General features: G+C 37.5%; 2 protein-coding genes across 5 annotated transcripts in view; one reads left to right on the forward strand and one right to left on the reverse strand.

The window, feature by feature from the left end:
• The window catches only part of LOC587143 (unconventional myosin-XVI), a 116557-nt gene extending 103981 nt beyond the window's left edge, over nucleotides 1–12576 (reverse strand). The window contains exon 1 of one of the 3 annotated variants that reach the window (XM_030982114.1): nucleotides 12475–12576. In XM_030982114.1, coding sequence (XP_030837974.1) covers nucleotides 12475–12478 — 4 coding nt within the window. In that variant the 5' untranslated portion in view covers nucleotides 12479–12576. Of the gene's footprint in view, nucleotides 1–2921; nucleotides 3029–12474 lie in introns of those variants that run through there. The other 2 variants (XM_030982115.1, XM_030982113.1) reach the window with 2 other exon arrangements.
• Nucleotides 12577–16776: 4200 nt separating this feature from the next.
• The window catches only part of LOC576010 (autophagy-related protein 16), a 28266-nt gene continuing 25864 nt past the window's right edge, over nucleotides 16777–19178 (forward strand). Inside the window, exon 1 of one of the 2 annotated variants that reach the window (XM_030982117.1) lies at nucleotides 16777–16947. In XM_030982117.1, the coding sequence (XP_030837977.1) occupies nucleotides 16821–16947 (127 nt within the window). In that variant the 5' untranslated portion in view covers nucleotides 16777–16820. The remainder of the gene's footprint in view (nucleotides 16948–19178) is intronic. The other variant, XM_030982118.1, reaches the window with a different exon arrangement.

Below are 19178 nucleotides of genomic sequence, written 5' to 3' on the forward strand. Positions count from 1 at the left end.
ATTCATAATGGGTATGAAGGCAATATTCAAAATATCAAACAATGGTATATACCAGTGATTTGTGATACTTTTGACGATAAACTTTTATATTATGCTGACACATGACGGATTTGTGCCGATTGAGCCGTTCTTGTTGGGCAACAGACCGAAACTTTGGACTCAATTATGACTCTCTCACCCACAGAAAAAAAAATGGGGGGGAATTCTCTGCCTTTCATCGCAAAGAATATTTCCGCAACAACTACCAGGTAATGTTTGTAAAGGTTAAATAAGTGCCGCGGTCACTGATAGAAGCAATCCCTTTTGCGACAAAGCAAGCAAACAACAATGCAGGATTTCCGTAAGCTATCTTAGTAAAGTAACTTGGTATTCTGATTATACTAAATACAACATCAATTAAGTAAAGTAGTCAATTTTCATTTATATAGGCAACTATTCTGGTAATTTCAAAGTAAGAAAGACCCTACTTGAAGCTGATAAGACAAGTATACTTAGAAATGACATCAACAATTGAAGAATGACTGTATATTCTTTATGGAGAAAAAAATGTCCCCCCCCCCCAAAAAAAAAAAAATAAGACATACAAGGGGAGATAGAGATGGCAGGAATATTCACAGTGACAGTTTAAGAAGGTTTATTAAAGGTTGTGAAACGTATTATAAATGGGCAAAACAAATTTGCCTGATTAACTATTTTTAGATATATGCCATAATATTACACTCCCCCCCCCCCCCCCCCCCCCTCCTCAGGCCAGAACTTCAAAACTTAACCGTCCGCTAAAAGGAAGTTTATTAGAAAGCAAATATTTAATATGTCAATTTCTTGTAACCCTACAATGCCAAATTCCATTCTTGTGACATACCCCATTGGCTTCAATCTGACAAGGATATAAACCACAGCTCATGAATCACAGACATTGTTAAATTCACCCTGATAAATCAGAATCACCAAGTAAAAAGAAAAAGCAAAAAAATTCACAAGAGAGTACTGTATGAAGAAAGAAATTATGCATACTAAAAATAGATGTTACCCTATTTGTGATTTTATAGCATATAAACCTTGAGCCAAATTTTAAGTTTAAAAAAATTGTTTAAGTCCTACATTCAAATTTTTTGATGTTTATGTCACCTTGTAGTTAGATATTTTGATAAGTCATTACGAACGATTAGGTGCCTTTTTTAATAATTAGAACTCTGCTTATTATAATAATAATAATAATAATAATCTTTTAAAGTCCACTTCAAATTTTATTAAGTTAAACCAAAAATGGAAATTCTTTTTGCCCAATTGATCGTGAGCCCGGCAACCACTGAGCAGCGCCAGATCGACGCCACCCAAAGCAACACTATGTCATCTGTTTGGAACCAGAAGGGCATTATTACTCATTTACTGAATATAGAGTTCACACCCTTCTGGCTCTGAACAGTCAATTTAAAGGGTAAGACCACCTTTAAATTAAATTAAATTAAAAATAGAAGCAGAAAAATTGGAGAAAAAGGTCAGTGAAAACCGATTAAAATAAGAAGTTATGGATCTTTTTAGGTGCAATCAATCAAACGCAAATTGGCAACTCTGAGACTGTGCTTGGGGGCTCCCCTCCCATTTGCCCTGTACTAAAAAAAAATATCAGAAATTCCCCTCGAGAAAATTTTCTCTCATCTTCTACTTTTATCGATACTAACATAATATTGCTTAGGTCTTATCATGATAGCCTGTTAAAAAGACTGTGCTGTTGTGAATTTTATACAAGTGAAGCCCTTGTCACACCGGGCCATGTGTAGAGTTGCATAGTGTTGCGTACCCACTACTCCGAGCGTACGCTGCCCGACACGCTGGCCTACGTAACGATACGCTGAGGGACGCAAAGGGGTACGCGAGATGGACACAAAAAATTAAACATGTTTAATATTTTTGCCGTACTTTCGGCGTAGACACTAGATGCAGTAAAGTCGCATTTTGTACACAAGTCAACGCAACACTACGCTACAGTACGCCAAGCCTACGCAATAGTACGCTACCATAAGCCAGTACGATGAAGCAGTAAAAGCTTGCGCACACAGTAAGCAACTGTAAGCAAACCTGTACGCTAGGCCTACGTAAATTTTCGCAACCCTTCACCTGTCACACGCAATCGTAGGAACGCAGTGCCTAAGCACAAGGTACGTAACCATATGCCATCGTACGCCAGCCTACGCAAGCTTACGCTTGACCTACGCAGGATTACGCCGAAGCAACATTTTTGTCATGAATACGCAGCTTAATTTCGGCATAGTCAGTACGCCACACTACGCAGATCCGGTGTGAAAGGGGCTTAAGCAATAAACATAGTGCCTAATGGCCTAAACATATTGAACAGCAAAGAATTGAATATTTTGGCAACTAGTTTTTTAATATTTGTACACAATCCCAAATTTATGCCCCCTACAATCATACATGAATCTTTACACAAACGTTTTTTCTTATGTGAAAGGGTAGCCTACATGTATATGTTATTTCTGTGAAGCCATAGAAAATTACAATCATCAGAAAAGCATAATTACTGGCAAAAATAGAGCTCTCTCTCGCTCTCTGTATCTCCCATCGCCCCCCCCCCCCCTCTTTCCCTCTCACTCACTTCTCTCTCCCTCTCTCTACCATCCCTCGGTCTTTCTCAATAAGACCATTTTTCTCAATCCTCTTTAATTCTCTCTCTCTCTCTCTCTCTCTATCCGTTTACTATCTTTCACCCTCTCATTCTTTCCCTCTTTCTCCCCTTCCATTCAATCTTCTCCGTCTCTGTCTGCCTGTCTCTCTCTCTCTCTCTCTCTCTCTCTCTCTCTCCCTGTCTCTTTTCGCCTCCTCTTACCCCCTTGTCTATACTCCCCTTTAATCTCTATTTTGTGTTCTCGATTTAATCTATCCTGCACATGTAATATACATACCTCCTCTTTTTCCATGCTCTTTTGATATTTTTCTCCTTGTTTCCTGCATGATAAAGATTACCGATCAACTCTACAAATCTCTGAACTCTAAAAAAAAGTTTTATATGATAATTTTCACAAGCAACACAATTTTCCCCTCAAGATCAGCAGTTCAATATTTCAGTCATATTTATCATCAGGTACTGTACATGTAGCTTCTAGTCAACCTCTTTCAAGCATCCAGTTTCAGTTATGAAGAGAGGAGCACTGACTTTTAGTCCTGCACAGAACTCTGTAGAAACCGTTAAATGAAGCACTGGACATACATCACACCAGCCCTGCCAAATAACATGACAATATGTCTGGTGGTGGAATACACCTTAGGAGAAGAAGAAGAAGTAGAAGAAGCCTTCAGTGATATCTCAGATAAAAAACGATCTCACATGATATGGTCCACAATTTATCTTAAAAATCCACTGCAAGTTCATCTACTTTAAAGTTTGGCAACACATAGGCAACTCCTGTGAGAAAAGTTTAACACTGTTTCAAAAACCACCATCACACGCTTGCTACCATTAATATCCAAGTGACGTTTGCTTCATAGATCGTTTTGTTCTTTCCCAAACAACTAGAGACGATAAAATGTCCTATGTAAACATGCCCAAGTACATTACAGCTTCTGTACAAGTGTTTTTAGACATCAGAGATAAGTACTGTTCACACGATTATGCAAGTAGGCAAATAGGGAATCTTGTAGTTCTAAGGCCCTATGATGTTTGGTTCAACTTTACACAGTATTATGTCCATTGTTGAATGTCCTTCTGCTCTTTGCTCTTTGCTTTAATTGTGCAACTCGGAATCACAGAACAAATAATACCAGTCATAATGCATGGGAGGACCAGACCTCAAAACCACTGAACCGTGGAGATCATAACAAGGTCTTTTCTTCTCATTTTTCTTCCTTCCTTTTTTGGGTGTGTGGGGATCAAGAACTGGTGCAAAGAGACCAGTATGTATAAAAGGTTTCTGACTCATGAAGCTAAATCCGGTGCTTACCACGTTTATGTTATGTATCCATGATCTATATTTGTTCTCTGTTAATAATCAACATGATTAGAAAGAAAGGGTCATTGAAAAAAGTTGAATGTCAGGATAATGTCAACTAAAGTAAAGCCTTCACTTTATTCATTTACTTATTTTCAATTCCAATTGAAAATTAAAAGCATACAAAGGCAAATCACAGTATAATGTTATATAAAAAGATAAGAAGATATTAACTTTACAGTGCATGAAGGAAACTACATCAGATACTTGAAATAACATAACATTGAAAAAGAGATACAGGTAAAGTGGGCAGTTTACTGTAAATGCTTTTATAGTATATCAATTGCATAAAAGAATGGAATTTAGGAATATTGCAACAACAACAACAAATTGTTGAGGCAATATATCCCTTTTTGAGTCAAAATTGCTTGATGAATGATGACCTATATGTATATGCCTGTTATATCGGGGAAAAAATGACAATATTTTGGTGACTGTCTGACTGTCTGTGTATTATTTGGTCAAGGCATGGTACAATGAACATATGCTTTGTCATGTCTACTATTTGGAAAATTGTCACTCTCTGCATGAATCATCCTTGATGAGGGTCTCCGGAAGAAAATCATGGACTTATAATAAAAGAAAGTCCAAAGTCAATTAAGTCATGTCAGAAGACAGTGACATACAAGAACAGAGAAGGGAAGAAAGAGACAGAAGAAGAAAGCGTGAGTTATATAGAAAGGCAGAAAAAGACACAGAGATTGGGAATCAGTGGCATGGACATATAACGAAGGCAGATATACAGACAGACAGATACAGACAATGGTAGACAAAATATGAGAGACTGAAAGGAAAAAAGAGAGAATGAGAAGTTTAATTCACAATCAACCTTCCTCACCGTGTTTGCTTTAATACATGGTAAAGTTCTGTGCATACTTTTTGGTGGACAAAGTTCACTTTATGACTTCACTTTGAGGAAAGAATGCAACGTAAGATCACTAATCTCTCATTCAACAAAATCAACCTTGCGTTGCCTGGCTCAGTACGTGTGTCCTTCTGAGAATAGACAATTCGGTAAATAACTCTTTGAAAATAATGACTTACTAAATTTTGAGATATTTCTCAAACTGAAAAGGATGGCTCTTCAAATGCACTTATATTCAATATGTGACAAGTAATGTCCAAGGGTTGTGGACCATATAGTCATGCAAAATGTTTGTGTAGTCCCATATATATATTTATGTGTTTGGTACATATGACTTTTAGCAAGACTGGGTCAATTTTTAATTTTGATGATTCCAAAACCTCACAGTATAACACCATCTATCTGCTACATGATCAACATTTTCCAATCACTTCCACAGAGTTTCTTGTACAACACAATCATATGACCAGAACTCAAATTAATCTTTAAATTAAATCTAAATGAAACAGGATGTAAAATCAACTTTATTTGACTTTTCAGAATTAGTTGAGGTGCTTATCTCCTAAATAGCTGGATAGTATTTATCTTTCAGGCTAAATTGATCACATGGTCTTCTTCAAATTGGCATCAAAATGTGTAGTTATCTTTATTGCTACACTGTTCTAATAAAATGTAATATCTCTAAAAAAAAATGCCTATTTGTAGGAAATTTGTCAAATAATTGAGAGAATTGAAGAGAGAAAGAAAAAACAAATGAAATTTTTATCAAAAATCATGATTTGGAACCTCTCAATGTGTTGCCAATTTAATGATTTGCAGGTTTATTTTCGTTAATCAAAACTTCGCACTATTTATCAATCGCCATAGCAACTAATTCCACATCTACCTGAGATTTAGTTTGCATAGTCTGATATCTGATTGTAAATAGACCGAGATTAATATTACTGAGCAGGTTTAGGTCAATAAACCGATCAGCCACTAAAGCCTACTCCTCACATGACACAGTAATACTGGTAACCGTTCTTGTATACATTTGTAGCTCATATCTCATCACGATGTATCCAACACTTTGTACTTTAAAGGCATCATTTAACAATGTTAAATCTGAGATGCTTGGCCCTACGTGTCTGTGTCAGTGTCTGTGATATGGTGTCATATTGAAGCCTTAAAAAATTGCGCTTCAAAATAATCATGAAGTGCCTCAAAAAAGTAAAAAAATTTGAGTGACCGGTTTTACCATACTCATTTTTCCCAATAGACTGTAGTGTTATGAGAACCGTTAGGAAAATGCAAAATGAAATTTTGATTTTCAATCATAAATATCTTGATAATCAGACAGGCAATCGGCTTGTAAAAGTCATGGGATTCATGAATGACCTAAAGGTTTATAATTATGATTGCAGCATAAGCTAAATCAAGGATTTTGTTTAAGGATTAGAGACAAAGTTACCGGATCCCTTTAAAGAAATGTAGTTACCCTAGATCATGTGCCCTAGATGTAGCACCAGCAGCCATAATCAGCACACCTGAAGGCTAAGAAAGCATGCATCTTCTATGCGTCACCTATTCAAATATGCAAACTTTACAATGACATTATGTAATCCAAACATGATTTCTATGGGATTTACAACAGAATATTCAAATTACCCTTGAAATGATTTCTCAAAAGTCTTTGCGATTGTGTTATTCTCTGAAAATGCGTACCATCTACAGTTATATCTCTTAAAAGAGGCTTAGCAGATCCCTTGAAATGCACAAGTGTCAGGAATAACCATATGAATGTCTTACACTCCGTTATGAAATGCATAGAGCTATGCAAATGATATGCTCAGATACGAAACGGATCATTGGTATCCTTTATCCAGGAAGATATTAGGAATATGGGGTCCTTGTGCACCCTATAATATGAAAATTCACAGTAATCCTACATGTATGACTATAATCCATCTATCTCCATATCATTAAAGTATCTATCCTATAGATATTTGCTCGGTTTTATAGTGGATTGTCATTTACAGAGCATAACCAGAGCATTTGCCTTTTTATGTCTGTGCTGTGATTTTGTTTTCATGGTTGGTGTCGCATACATTGTATATTGGTTGAGAAAAAACAATTGTCTGTCTATAATTGTCTGTCTATAAAGAGCAGCCAACCGTTTGTTTGTACCCATATATGCTGATTTATTTAGTCACAATCTATTGAAGTGTGTCAGACCCTAAAACTTCCTTTAGAAAACACTATAACAGCAGACTAAGGTCATCTTCTCAGCCTATTACATAATGTTGCAAACACATTTGTATTGTCAAACTTTAACAATTTTTTCCTTTATGCTTTAGTTTTTGCCATGAAAATGACAAAGAACTTATTTTGAGCGCTTGAATCTGTGACTGTCACAGTCAACGGTCCATCATGTTTATAATATGCAAATAGATCAAAAGAAGGAAACAGTTTAAAAACAGCTCTTCTAGAAGTATCCCGGGATATCCATTAGTTGTGCATACATGTACGTTCACAACATTTTGCCAGGCATAGTCTGATCTATACAACAGCATTTCAATTTTTTTAATCCAATGTCCGATTTCAACATTACACATATATTGTAAAACAGAGCCATTTTATTTATCAAGCTGGTTTTGATGATTGTAATAATGATATTAATAAAAATAGTGATTAATTTTTTTTTTTTAATTTAAAACTAATAATAATAATAATAATAATAATAGTAGTAAGAACAACAGTACCGTTATAAACGGATTGAAATGTTTTATGTAATGAGCTTTATAAATGTAACATTTCACATCCATCTACTCGATTCCGTCTTCCCTTAAAAAGCATTACAGTATATCCCTTGATTTTAATTGATACGGTTGATAATCACATATTCACAAATTATCCCAATTCTTACTAGAGTGAAATTAAACAGCATTTTTAATGCAACTACACAAATAGCACATACATGTAGATTCATTTGTATGTGTTTATATTCAATGCACTTGTGTATAATTTAAAATGCTCACAATAATACACAGCATACAAATAAAGTTAATAAACATGGTGTTTACTACAGTATTTTCTGCATGCACAGTTATTTATAAATCTACCTAAACACATAAACAGCCCATCAATGATACACAAGGCATCATTCCCAATCATACTTCACAAAAACATGTCCATTAACTTGAAATACAGCTCGATCAAAACCTCTGGAGTGCATCAAAAAGTGTACATATGGCTTCAACTCAGCGCTGTAACTATACATATTGCCATACAATGAGTAAAGCACACAGTAGATATTACAGCAATTTAGCTTACGTTGTGGTGTAACAAGCAAGACATGACTTTACCTTCTTTTGAGATGGTAATCTCGCTCAAGAGACGATAAATCAGTTCTATTGTCTGTTCCTCAGACTGCATGGCTGTATAGCTAGCTAGCTGCTCCTCCAACAACAAGTGTCACAGGCACACTGCATCCAAGGAGCCTCCAACATCACTTACCCGGTAGATGGTGGGATGAACAATTAGCATCTCAGGATATGTGTGTTCATATGCATCACAAACATAGTTTCAAAGCAGAGGTTAGCTCAATACAACTTAAGCTCTAACGATGAACCGTAAACACTGCCTCTCAAAGAATAAGTGTTTCATGTGCACCTCATCCCATGATGAACAATTAGCATCTCAGGATTTGTGTGTTCATATGCATCACAAACATAGTTTCAAAGCAGAGGTTAGCTCAATACAACTTAAGCTCTAACGATGCACCGTAAACACTGCCTCTCAAAGAATAAGTGTTTCATGTGCACCTCATCCCATGATGAACAATTAGCATCTCAGGATTTGTGTGTTCATATGCATCACAAACATAGTTTCAAAGCAGAGGTTGGCTCAATACAACTTAAGCTCTAACGATGAACCGTAAACACTGCCTCTCAAAGAATAAGGGTTTCTTGTGCACCTCATCCCAGACTACTCTAATATTCTCATTATATTCCAGAACAGGATGAGATGAACAATTAGCATCTCATGAATGGTGAGTTCTTACAAAAACAAACAATCGTTCAAGGCTGACATAAACTTGGTAGGAACAGGTACATGTAGTACTCAATGATTTACAACTAAAAACACCTCTCAAATGAGAATCTTTCATGTAAATTGCATCCCAGACTCTACCATTATCTTCATCCTCATCCGCATCATTTACCAGTAGGAGATAACATGAATAATTAGCATCTCAGGATTAGTGAGTTCATACATAATACAAACATCATTTAAAGATGTTGAATTTAGCTTATAAGGAATTTACATGTATGCATGTTCATCTCAATGATATACGACTAACAATGCTTCTCAAATAAAAATGATTTCCTGAAAGACAATAACGTCATCCTCCTCATCTATCGGTAGAAGATTAAATTGACGGCATATACATGTAGATGAACAATTAGCATCTCAGGATACGTGAGTTCATACACAACACAAACATAACTTCAGATCCTAGGGTTAGCTCAAGGAGAACATGCAATTAACATTCAACAATGTACATAATCATTACTGCTTTTCAAACATCAAGAGTTCAATGCATACATGACTCCTTGAACATCTTCACACCAGCAGAAATGAGATTGACAGCATAGAAATGAACAATTATCATCTCAGGATTAGTGAGTTCATGCGCAACACAAAACATAATTTCAAGGCAGAGGTCAGATGGAGGTTACCTTAACAATAGCAAAGCATTAACAATCCATGACGCAGCATAGTAATTATTATAGGCCTATAAATGGGAATGGGAACAGTCAAGGAAGCCAAAGAGTTGAAAAGCACATTCAAATATTATAAAAACTACAAAGATGAACAAAATTTTACCTGTCTTTGTGTTTTCCATCTTACAATGTTTTCCCTCTCTAAATGGTTAGAAATAAAAATAGGCAAGAGTCTATCTTTTCTGCGAAGCAATGCTGAATTGCTTTTTAATACTGCCTAAAATTGCCTTCTTTTATTAGCAGGGCATTTGGGAGGGGGGAGGGCATTGGTGAGAAGTGACACCTCTTAGGCAGATTGATTGATGTAGTCATCTCGCTAACTATCACCTAATCCTGATTATGACACCTTCAAAAATTAAAGAGGTTGCATTATATACCACTATGTCTATTGGTCTCTCTCTCTCTCTCCCCTCTCTCTCTCTCTCCCCTCTCTCTCTCTCTTCTCTCTCTCTCTCTCTCCTCTCCTCTCTCTCTCTCCTTCTCTATCTACCTCTCTATGTGTACCTGTCTTCCTATCAATCTGTATTTCTTTTTTCCCACCCCTCTCTCTCTATCCTTCTCTATCTTCCTCTCTACCTGTCTTACTCTGTCTTTTACATGTTCCTATCAATCTGTCTTGCCTTTTTTGTTTAATCTCCCACCCCCCCCCCCATCTTTCTCTCCTCCTCCCTCTCTCTCTCTCTCTCTCTCTCTCTCTCTCTCTCTCTTTCCTTCTCTATATACCTTTCTACCCGTTTTTCTCTGTCTTCTATATATCCAATCAATCTGTTTTTTCTCCCTCTCTCCCTCCCTCCCTCTTCTGTGTCTCTCTCCATCTCACTTTCCTACATGGATCTACATGTACTTCAAATTTATTTCTCTCCCTGAATATATTCATGGTCATTTGCATACCTGCCATACATAGTTTTGTGCAATATTATACCCATATACTGACATCTAGTTCTAGCTTAAAATGTATATGATATTGTGTAACAATTTGATTGTTGCCACCACATAGTTATTAATTCATTTATTTATTTACCACTCACTTTGTTCACTCTATATACGATGATTATGTTTATTGAACATTATCTGATTGTTATGTATCCCTTGTTGTTTTTAATTTGTCTTTAACATCCAACCTTTTGGTTGCAATGGATAAATGGTTAAAAATGATCCTTCAAACACATCTTCATTTCCTAAAATTACTGTTTCATATATTATATTCCATCTCTGAATTCTTTAACTTCCAGCACTCAGCAGGCTTGAAAAAGAATTGAGTATCTTTCTCTTGTTTGACCCGTGTTCCCTTTTTCTTGCTTTCCTAATCTTTAATATTTTGATTGCTTCCTTTTTTCCTTATTTCCACTCTCCATACACACATTTTCCCCTTCAATTCTGTCTTCCAACCCCTTGAATAGCAATTCTAATCTGCACTTGTGAAACCCATGATCTACTCAAATTCTAATACATCTTTCGGAAAAGAAAAAAATCAATATGGATGTTTTTCTTGCTTGAGAATGTCCTTGGTTGGATAACCCATATGAGATGGAGTTCATCATCCTAACTGTACTTCGATAGTCCGTTCAGACTTGTAGAAATTGTATAAAGGAACGTCGAATTAAGGATCAGTGTACATTATATATTGAAAGGAGCATGCAGACTAGAAAACAACATCGTATAAAGGAACGTTCTATCGAGAAACAATTTTGAAGAGATCAATTGACATGACAGCTGGTCAGTCATCAGTGCCCGCTCATGTCACACCTTGTCCAGTTATAATTACAATTTTTGTACGATATGAAGTTCAGTCTAGAGCATGATGCTGATTCTTTATTGAGTTTTTGTTGAAACATGCTCAAACAAGCGTTACGTAATATGTCTTTTTGTATAGCTTTACCATGAATTTTGTACAATTGTCAGCATCAGAGGATGAAGCTCTCGGTCTAATAATGAGTACATGTATGAGCTTACACAACTATACATGTACATCTGATAGATGACACACTACACCAAAGTTCTCCAAGAATCTTCAAGATTGAAGGAAGCAGACTGAACCAAAAAAGAAGAAGAAGAAATACACATTTATATTTAACCCTCAAAAAAGTTTGCAAACTCAAGTTTGATCGATCATATCTCGCTTGTCATGGGATGATTATTGCTTTGTTTACCCTCATTACAAAGTATGTTTTATTGGGGGGGGGGGAGGGGGGGGGGGGGGGTAAGAGGACACTTTTTTTTGGTCACACCTTTTTTTAATTTGAAATTTTTGGGGGGACAGGGGGGGGGCACGCCCCCCCCCCCCCTCCCCCTGGATCCGCCACTGGGTAAGCACTGGTATAAGCTCTGGTATTGTTATGCAGAGCACTACACAGCAGCCCCATATCAAAGACAGAGGAATGCACATGAAGCCAAACAAGAGCAGTGCATTTTTAACTTTTTAACTTTTGACACTGCCCCTCATCTATGATTTTGATGTAATGTGCATTCCATGACTGAAGGTTCTTAAAATTGGGCATCATAATTATGAAAAAGGAATAAACACACTTTCTAAAAATACTAAACATTGCAATGATCATGCCATATCAAGAGAGATATATTCAATCAAACTTGAGTTTCCAAACTTTATTTGAGAGGTATAGTTCCATGTTTCCAACAATCACAACATACGTACACGTACGTACACCCATGTTTAGGACCCCAAAGTCCCTCATCATTCATTGGTATACAGATGAGGTAGCGGTGCATGAACCCACCACGCTCGGGTAACTACATGGGGATAAACCCTTAGCTCGACCCGGGTACACAGTTTGCAGTACAACTACAATGCAGCACACATTGCCTTAGTTTAAATAGTACGTACCCATTTTTGTCGCCTCGATCTTCAGAAACGGCCTACAATCACCTTCAATTTGGAAGAAGATCTATCCGGCCTGGCTCACACAAAAATGATAATTTAAACGTTTTTTGTAAAGCTATTTCTAGGAAAACTTGATCAGAAGAAGTGGTACTCCGTTTTGGTGAACTCGCGATTCGAAATCGTGACATAAGGAACACCCTCGGTACCAGTGTTATTGTGATTGCGTAATTCACCACCCCCGCCACACCCACGTGGACATACGTCATACCTCAAACAAAAAGTTTCGTGGACTGCTCCATTATTCAACGGGTATGAAAATCTCAGATTTGAGGCCGGGGAAGTGTGGTTCAAAAGGTGTGTGCACAACGGTGTTTTCGTTGTTCTGGTATCTGGTCCCTCCATACTACCTAAACGGTCGAGACCCCCCAAATAGGATAAAGGAATGAAGAAAGACAGAAAGATATTAGAGGATAACAAAATAAGAAGAAGAAATAAACCGTGGGTTTAATCTAAACCTCCTTTGTGAATTCGGGCGAGAGATCGAGTCAAAGAGTCGTGATGTAGAAAGTATGAAATAGAGTCGAGATGTAGAAAGTATGGCTACTTGGCTGGCTACCTGGCTGCCGCCGTCAGTTGCTGGCGATTGGCGACCACATCTGCACATCTTCTTGTTGTCTTTCTCCATTAATTGTTTCTATCCTGTGCTCATCTTTTGGCTTCTGAATATGTGAGACCTGTCCATTCTTTGATGTTATCGAACTACTGCTTTCTCTGTCTGCCTCTTTTTCTTTTTCCTTCTACTTGGCTTCCTATTATTTGTGCTGCTAAGGGGCTCCCACTGCATGCCACGCAGAATGTGTCCAAAGTAACCCATCAGGCGGCCACTTTTTCAAGTAGATCTCTTTCTGTGTTTAGTTCTTGTAGAACACTTAGGTTAGTTCTTTTGTCCATCCAGCTGATCTTTGGCATTTTCCTCCAGAACCACGTTTCTGCTGCCATGATGCGATTTTCATCGGCTTTGAGAAAGTATGGAAACGAGTCTTAATGATCAAAGTATAATAATGAGTTGGGATGTGTAATGTATGGACAAAAGTCGTATATGGTGAAATGTAAAGAAAGAAAGTATGAAAAGGGAGTCAAAGAGTCAATGAGTCGAGATGGTTAGAGTATGGAGACAAAAAAGTCGGAAACATATTTTTTGTTTAAATACAATAATATTAGATAAAATTCTGATTTGTTCGCGTGGAAGTCAGAAGTGACATTATAGCCACACGTGTTATAAGTCACTGAAAAATCTCTATGTAAAATTCATAAAGTCTAAATGACATAGAGACGCGTATTGTAAGCTGTCAAAACTTTTGTACACGAGTCCGGACGAGTACGGACAAATTCGTGTACAAACCCTATTGGTGTCCGCCTAGTCACTGCTATAACTACTCCTTTCGTTCATAGCTGACTTTTAAAATAAATGACAATTTTCTAAGTGTAAACTTTTTTTTTTGACTCACACGGTATAGACTATACTCTGCCTCTTTTTATATTAAGACTTTTTGTTGTTCATCGAGTCTGGAAGATGTATAGATTTCGTAATAAAAGTATTAAGGCTTTTGATATTCTTCCTACCTCTTGTTAAAGAGTGATGATAGAAATATATTTTTTCTTTCTCTCTCTCTCTCCTATTTTGTTTTTGTCGCTTAAAATGTAAAAACTTAAATCAGGTCAAAATATGTCTTTAAAAAAGGAAAAATGAGCCTCTTAGTGGCTGGGAATCGAACTCAACACCTTCACATTGTGAAGCGGTCGCTTATCCACAATGCCACTCAGCCTAGCTGGTTAAACCAAGGAGTTGTAATAGCTGGACACCCAACTGGCAATAAATTATTCCAAGCAGATGCCATTTTCTATGATTGCACAATAGAAGATACTGGTGTGCTGTTACCTTTGATGTCCGAGGTTCGAAGCCGCCAATATCAATATCAAATGATTTTGTTTACAAAGAAATATCCTTTATATTTCACTTTTTATTTGAACTACTAACAAGGGGAAAATCGAACAGATGATAAAATATGAATACAAAAGCCTAACTCCGGGGCCTAACCGGGTCTAATTACTGTGTCAATAAATTTACTTACATTGTAGGATAGTAGCTTTAGTTTGTGAAAAATAGTACAATTTGAAGACTTAAAACCTGCAATTTGACACTTTTCCGACTACTTCCGGCTCACGGAAATAAAAAGTGAATTTGTTCATGTACAGTAACTGTTCTTTATGATGTTATAATGTCAGACAGAGGTGGCCCTCCCGGGCTAAGGGGGTTTAATCCCACTGGGCTGACAAAAAAAGTAATTTTTTAAAATATATTTGTTAATGTCGTGGGCATTTTTAAGGGTGCTTTTTACCCCCCCCCCCCTCACTGAGCGAAAAATTGGTCGGCGAGATATTCAAATTTCGCCCCCTCCCCCCCCCCCCCCCCCCCCTCCTCTTGGAAAAACCTGGATCCGCCCCCGAAAAGATTGATGTGAAATAATTATGCTAAAGGTGAGCTATAGAAAGCGAAATGGGAGGGGGTGTTTTTCCAGAGTCGGAGAGAGAGAAAGATAAAGATAAGAGAGAAAGAGAGAGAGAGAGAGAGAGAGAGAGAGAGAGAGAGAGAGAGAGAGAGAGCAGGAAAAAGACAAGCGAAGATGATCCAATTAACCCCATTATATCAACTAATATAGTCAAGAATGATGAGAAACTCGATCACCGTATTGCAATCAGGGCCTAATTCAAATACTTTTCCCGACGATTCGGAAAGTTATATCAAAATTATTTTTGTTGTTCATAAATAAGGGAAGGGCCGGCCGGGATTAAAGCAATTAATGTCAATGGTTTTCTCGAAGAAAATAGGCCCATATAGGGGGCTATGTCTCCTAAGTCTTGAGAACCACTTCTGTATTTACGTATTGCAAATTGGGTCTAGGGATACGACTCAAGGCCATAGTCGGGTTGCAGGGGGTAGAGCCCCCTCCCCCCTTACGCGCTTAAGTTTTTAACAGTTTAGAACCTTCGGGATGGCCGTCACAAGAGATAGAAATTGACATTTTTAACGAAATTCACACAGTCCCCATTATTTCATTTCGTTAGAAATTTTTACTTGCACCGCCACACCGTTTTAGTTATTGAATATTAAAATGAACGTTTTGCAGCCACACCCTGCACACTGCACAAAAGCCCGGCAAAAAGTACAAAAATACTCTATTTAAGAGGCTGGTACTCAACTGGAAGAAGTAGAAGGAGAAGATGAAGAAGAAGAAAAAATAACCATCTTTCTCTCTTAAAAAAAAATTTTGATCAGAGAAATGCTCTTCGTACTTTCATCCGAAGTCATTGCAGTCACATGTAAGCCAAATCATCGGCAAAGTAATCTAGATGTGTAAATTAAAGGTTCATGCTCATACTTTTTGTCCTTTCTCCTTTTTCTCTCATTATCTCGATTTACTTCTTTTGTAGTTTTACCTTTTTTACCCTTTCAATTTTGTCGTTTTTTCCAGTCAGTGTTCTCTCTCTATAGTTAGACATATATTTCAGGGGCGGATCTAGCTTTTTGCCAGGGGGGGGGGGGGGTGACCCAGTGGCAGATCCAGGATTTATCAAACTTGAATCGCGCCGTTTTACTGTTTTACTTTTTTCCTTTTTTCTTCTTCTTCTTCTCCCCCCCCCCCCCCCCCTTTCCCCTTGTTTCACTTGGCCGGGGGGGGGGGGGGGTAAACCGCCGAACCCCACTAGATCCGCTCCTGTATTGTTTGCACACCTTAACATGTCGCTTAGGGTGGAGTTTCCACCCCATTCAAAACGTTCTTGACGTATGATACAGAGGGTAGTATTTTGTTTTCCTTCATATCTGCCCTCTCTCAATTCTCTCAATACATATACTTTTTTTCTCACCTTTTTCATTTTTTCTTTTGTCACACTCTCTTCCGCTTTTTAAAAGGCCGCCAAAATGGGTTGGGAGGTGAACTGGATCCACCACTGCACTGGAGATAGATAACATAATGTAATGGGTTTGGCAATGACCATGATACATAATGTACAACTTGTATGTAGCAAGCAGTGATATATGATTTATATTGAGGGTGACTGGCATGTGAAAAAGCATTGGACAAGCCTGAAATAAACATGAGCATAATCATTTCAAAGTTCTCTGACCCACATTATTCAAAATAAGGCTCTACAACATGCCAAGAGAAGACATGTGACAATAATCCGCAAAATTATGTAATCGTATAGAACTCGCAACGTAAGTTTTATTTTGGTCTATGATGGTTGATGGAAAATCTCTCTTGTACAAAACCAAAATTGGTCGGGAGATGGCGCTAAAGATCAACATGGCGACTTCCATGGACCCTTCGATGTCATGGAAAAAGACGATACAAATGCGGATAAGAAGGAGAAACGAAAAAGAGAGCATTCCATTCAAAGCATTGTTTGAAACACGTAAGTATTGACTATACAATACACGTATAATAAATTATTTTTAAGGTTTCATTTGTGAAATATAATGAAAACAAGGCGTCGGGCGGAGTGCTTCCTCCACTCAATCTTGGCGGGACGTGCACTGCTGTGCTTGAACCTGTGCGTCAATGAACGTGAATGTAAACATTGTTTACACCAACAAGTCCAAGGCGGAGCCGCCCATGAAAATGCAATCGTAGTTCATATGGGCTCTGTAATGGTTTAAGAAACCACTTGTTCAGATCATGTGTGTATATGTATGCACTTGTGTGTAGAGTCTTCTTTCTCTTCTGTTTTGTCTTTCAACAGGCATGACAGGAGAAGAAACATTGTTGTGCAACTCACCAAAATCAGTAGGGGCGCTGGTCCGAGAATAAGGACCGTCCACGTCTGCATAAACGAGGATCGTCTTCGTAAACGCGGACAGACGTGTCCTAAAAAATAAGGATCGTCCGCATTTTTGCGGATGATACTTGCGAACGATTTGTGCGTCGGTGATACAAAAAATGGATTCCGCGATGATGCTCCTTGATGCCATTAAATTAGGCTAATTAAACTTCATCATTCAAGTTATATTAGTACTATTAGTTGTAAGTGTAACATATGGCACATCACCCCTTCATGTAATGTGTCCTAAATTTTATCCACATTTTTTAATCTAAATGATCCTTTCTTTCATTCATTATCTATTGTTATTGTACGTCATTTTGTCTTTCATAAACCATTACGCTTAATTGTTTCATATTGCACTTTATCTTGTATCAAAACAACGTTCATGTATGATATTGTATGGTGTTTTGCTATTATATTTATTGTTCTCTATACAAGGGAGATACTAATATTACTTCCTGATAGAAAGATTTTTTGTACAACAACCTTTTGTTTATCGGACTCACTCTTTTTTAATTATTCCATAATTTTTTCCGGTTGAGATTCCTTTACTTCCGTTAAAAACATTGCCCTTTCGATAATATAGTTAGTGCAATTTATACTTAAGAGTGTTTTAGCATCTCTATTTTATGGCATGGATGGACAGAGCACCACAAGCATTTAATTTCATAGGGCTTTGATGTCTTTGAACAATAATTAGGGGTGCTTTCTAATGATATATTTGCAAGTCAAGGCTTATTTCTGTGATACATTTCTGACTCTGTCTACAATTTAAGTTTATCTGTTGACTGGACCAAGATGGGTCCATGTTTATTTTTGCTATTTGTCAATGACCTTCCAAAAGTTGTCAGCTCAAATATTTCAATGTTTGCAGATGACACTAAGTTGTATGTCCGTGCTGATACTGCAGATTTAAGAAAGCAACTTCAAGAGGATCTGTCACGGATGGAAGAATGGGCTGAGAAATGGCAGCTTTGCTTTCATCCTGATAAGTGTACTGTTTTAAGGCTTGGGAAGTTACCGGCAGAAGCCTCTACAGACTATTGTATGAAAAAGGGGACAGACTCTGTAACACTATCTGTTACAAACGTAGAAAAGGACCTAGGTGTCCTAGTAGATTCACAACTATCATTTAAAGATCACGTTTCCCAAACAGTTCTCAAAGCGAATCGAGTACTTGGAGTTATCCGTAGGACATTTATGTACCTAAATACTGATACTATGCCGTTTTTGTTTAAAGGCCTCGTTAGGCCCATTTTAGAATATGGACAAACCGCATGGTCCCCATACAGATTAGGAGAACAGAGGATGTTGGAAAGCGTACAAAGACGTGCAACAAAGATTATTCCTGGCCTTAGAAATTTAACATACCAGGAGCGCTTGACCGAACTCAAACTACCAACTCTTGTTCACAGGCGTAAAAGGGGGGACATGATCGATGTGTATAAGTACGTGAATGGCTTGTACACTGTGCAAGAGATGCCCTTTAAGATGAGTACAGAAGATAGAACTCGAGGTCACTCTAGAAAACTTGAAAAGAAATATTCAAGGCTAGATATAAGAAAATACTTTTTTAGCAATAGAGTCGTGGAACTGTGGAACGGTCTCCCAGAAAACGTTGTGGCAGCTGGGTCGGTAAACTCTTTTAAGAATAGACTTGATAGTCACTGGTCAAAGAGTGTACCGGTAAGCCTGCTGTATGAGCCGGTCTAGGTGTTGTCTATTGTCTCATGTTATCACACAACCTCCTCCCTCCATAAATAGCAGTAATCACGGAAGAATCCTGGATCGATGAACAGGCTTAGACCTACAACATCGTGTAT

Source organism: Strongylocentrotus purpuratus, unplaced genomic scaffold, assembly GCF_000002235.5.
Source record: "Strongylocentrotus purpuratus isolate Spur 01 unplaced genomic scaffold, Spur_5.0 spur5_scaffold_12, whole genome shotgun sequence".
Taxonomy (NCBI): domain Eukaryota; kingdom Metazoa; phylum Echinodermata; class Echinoidea; order Camarodonta; family Strongylocentrotidae; genus Strongylocentrotus; species Strongylocentrotus purpuratus.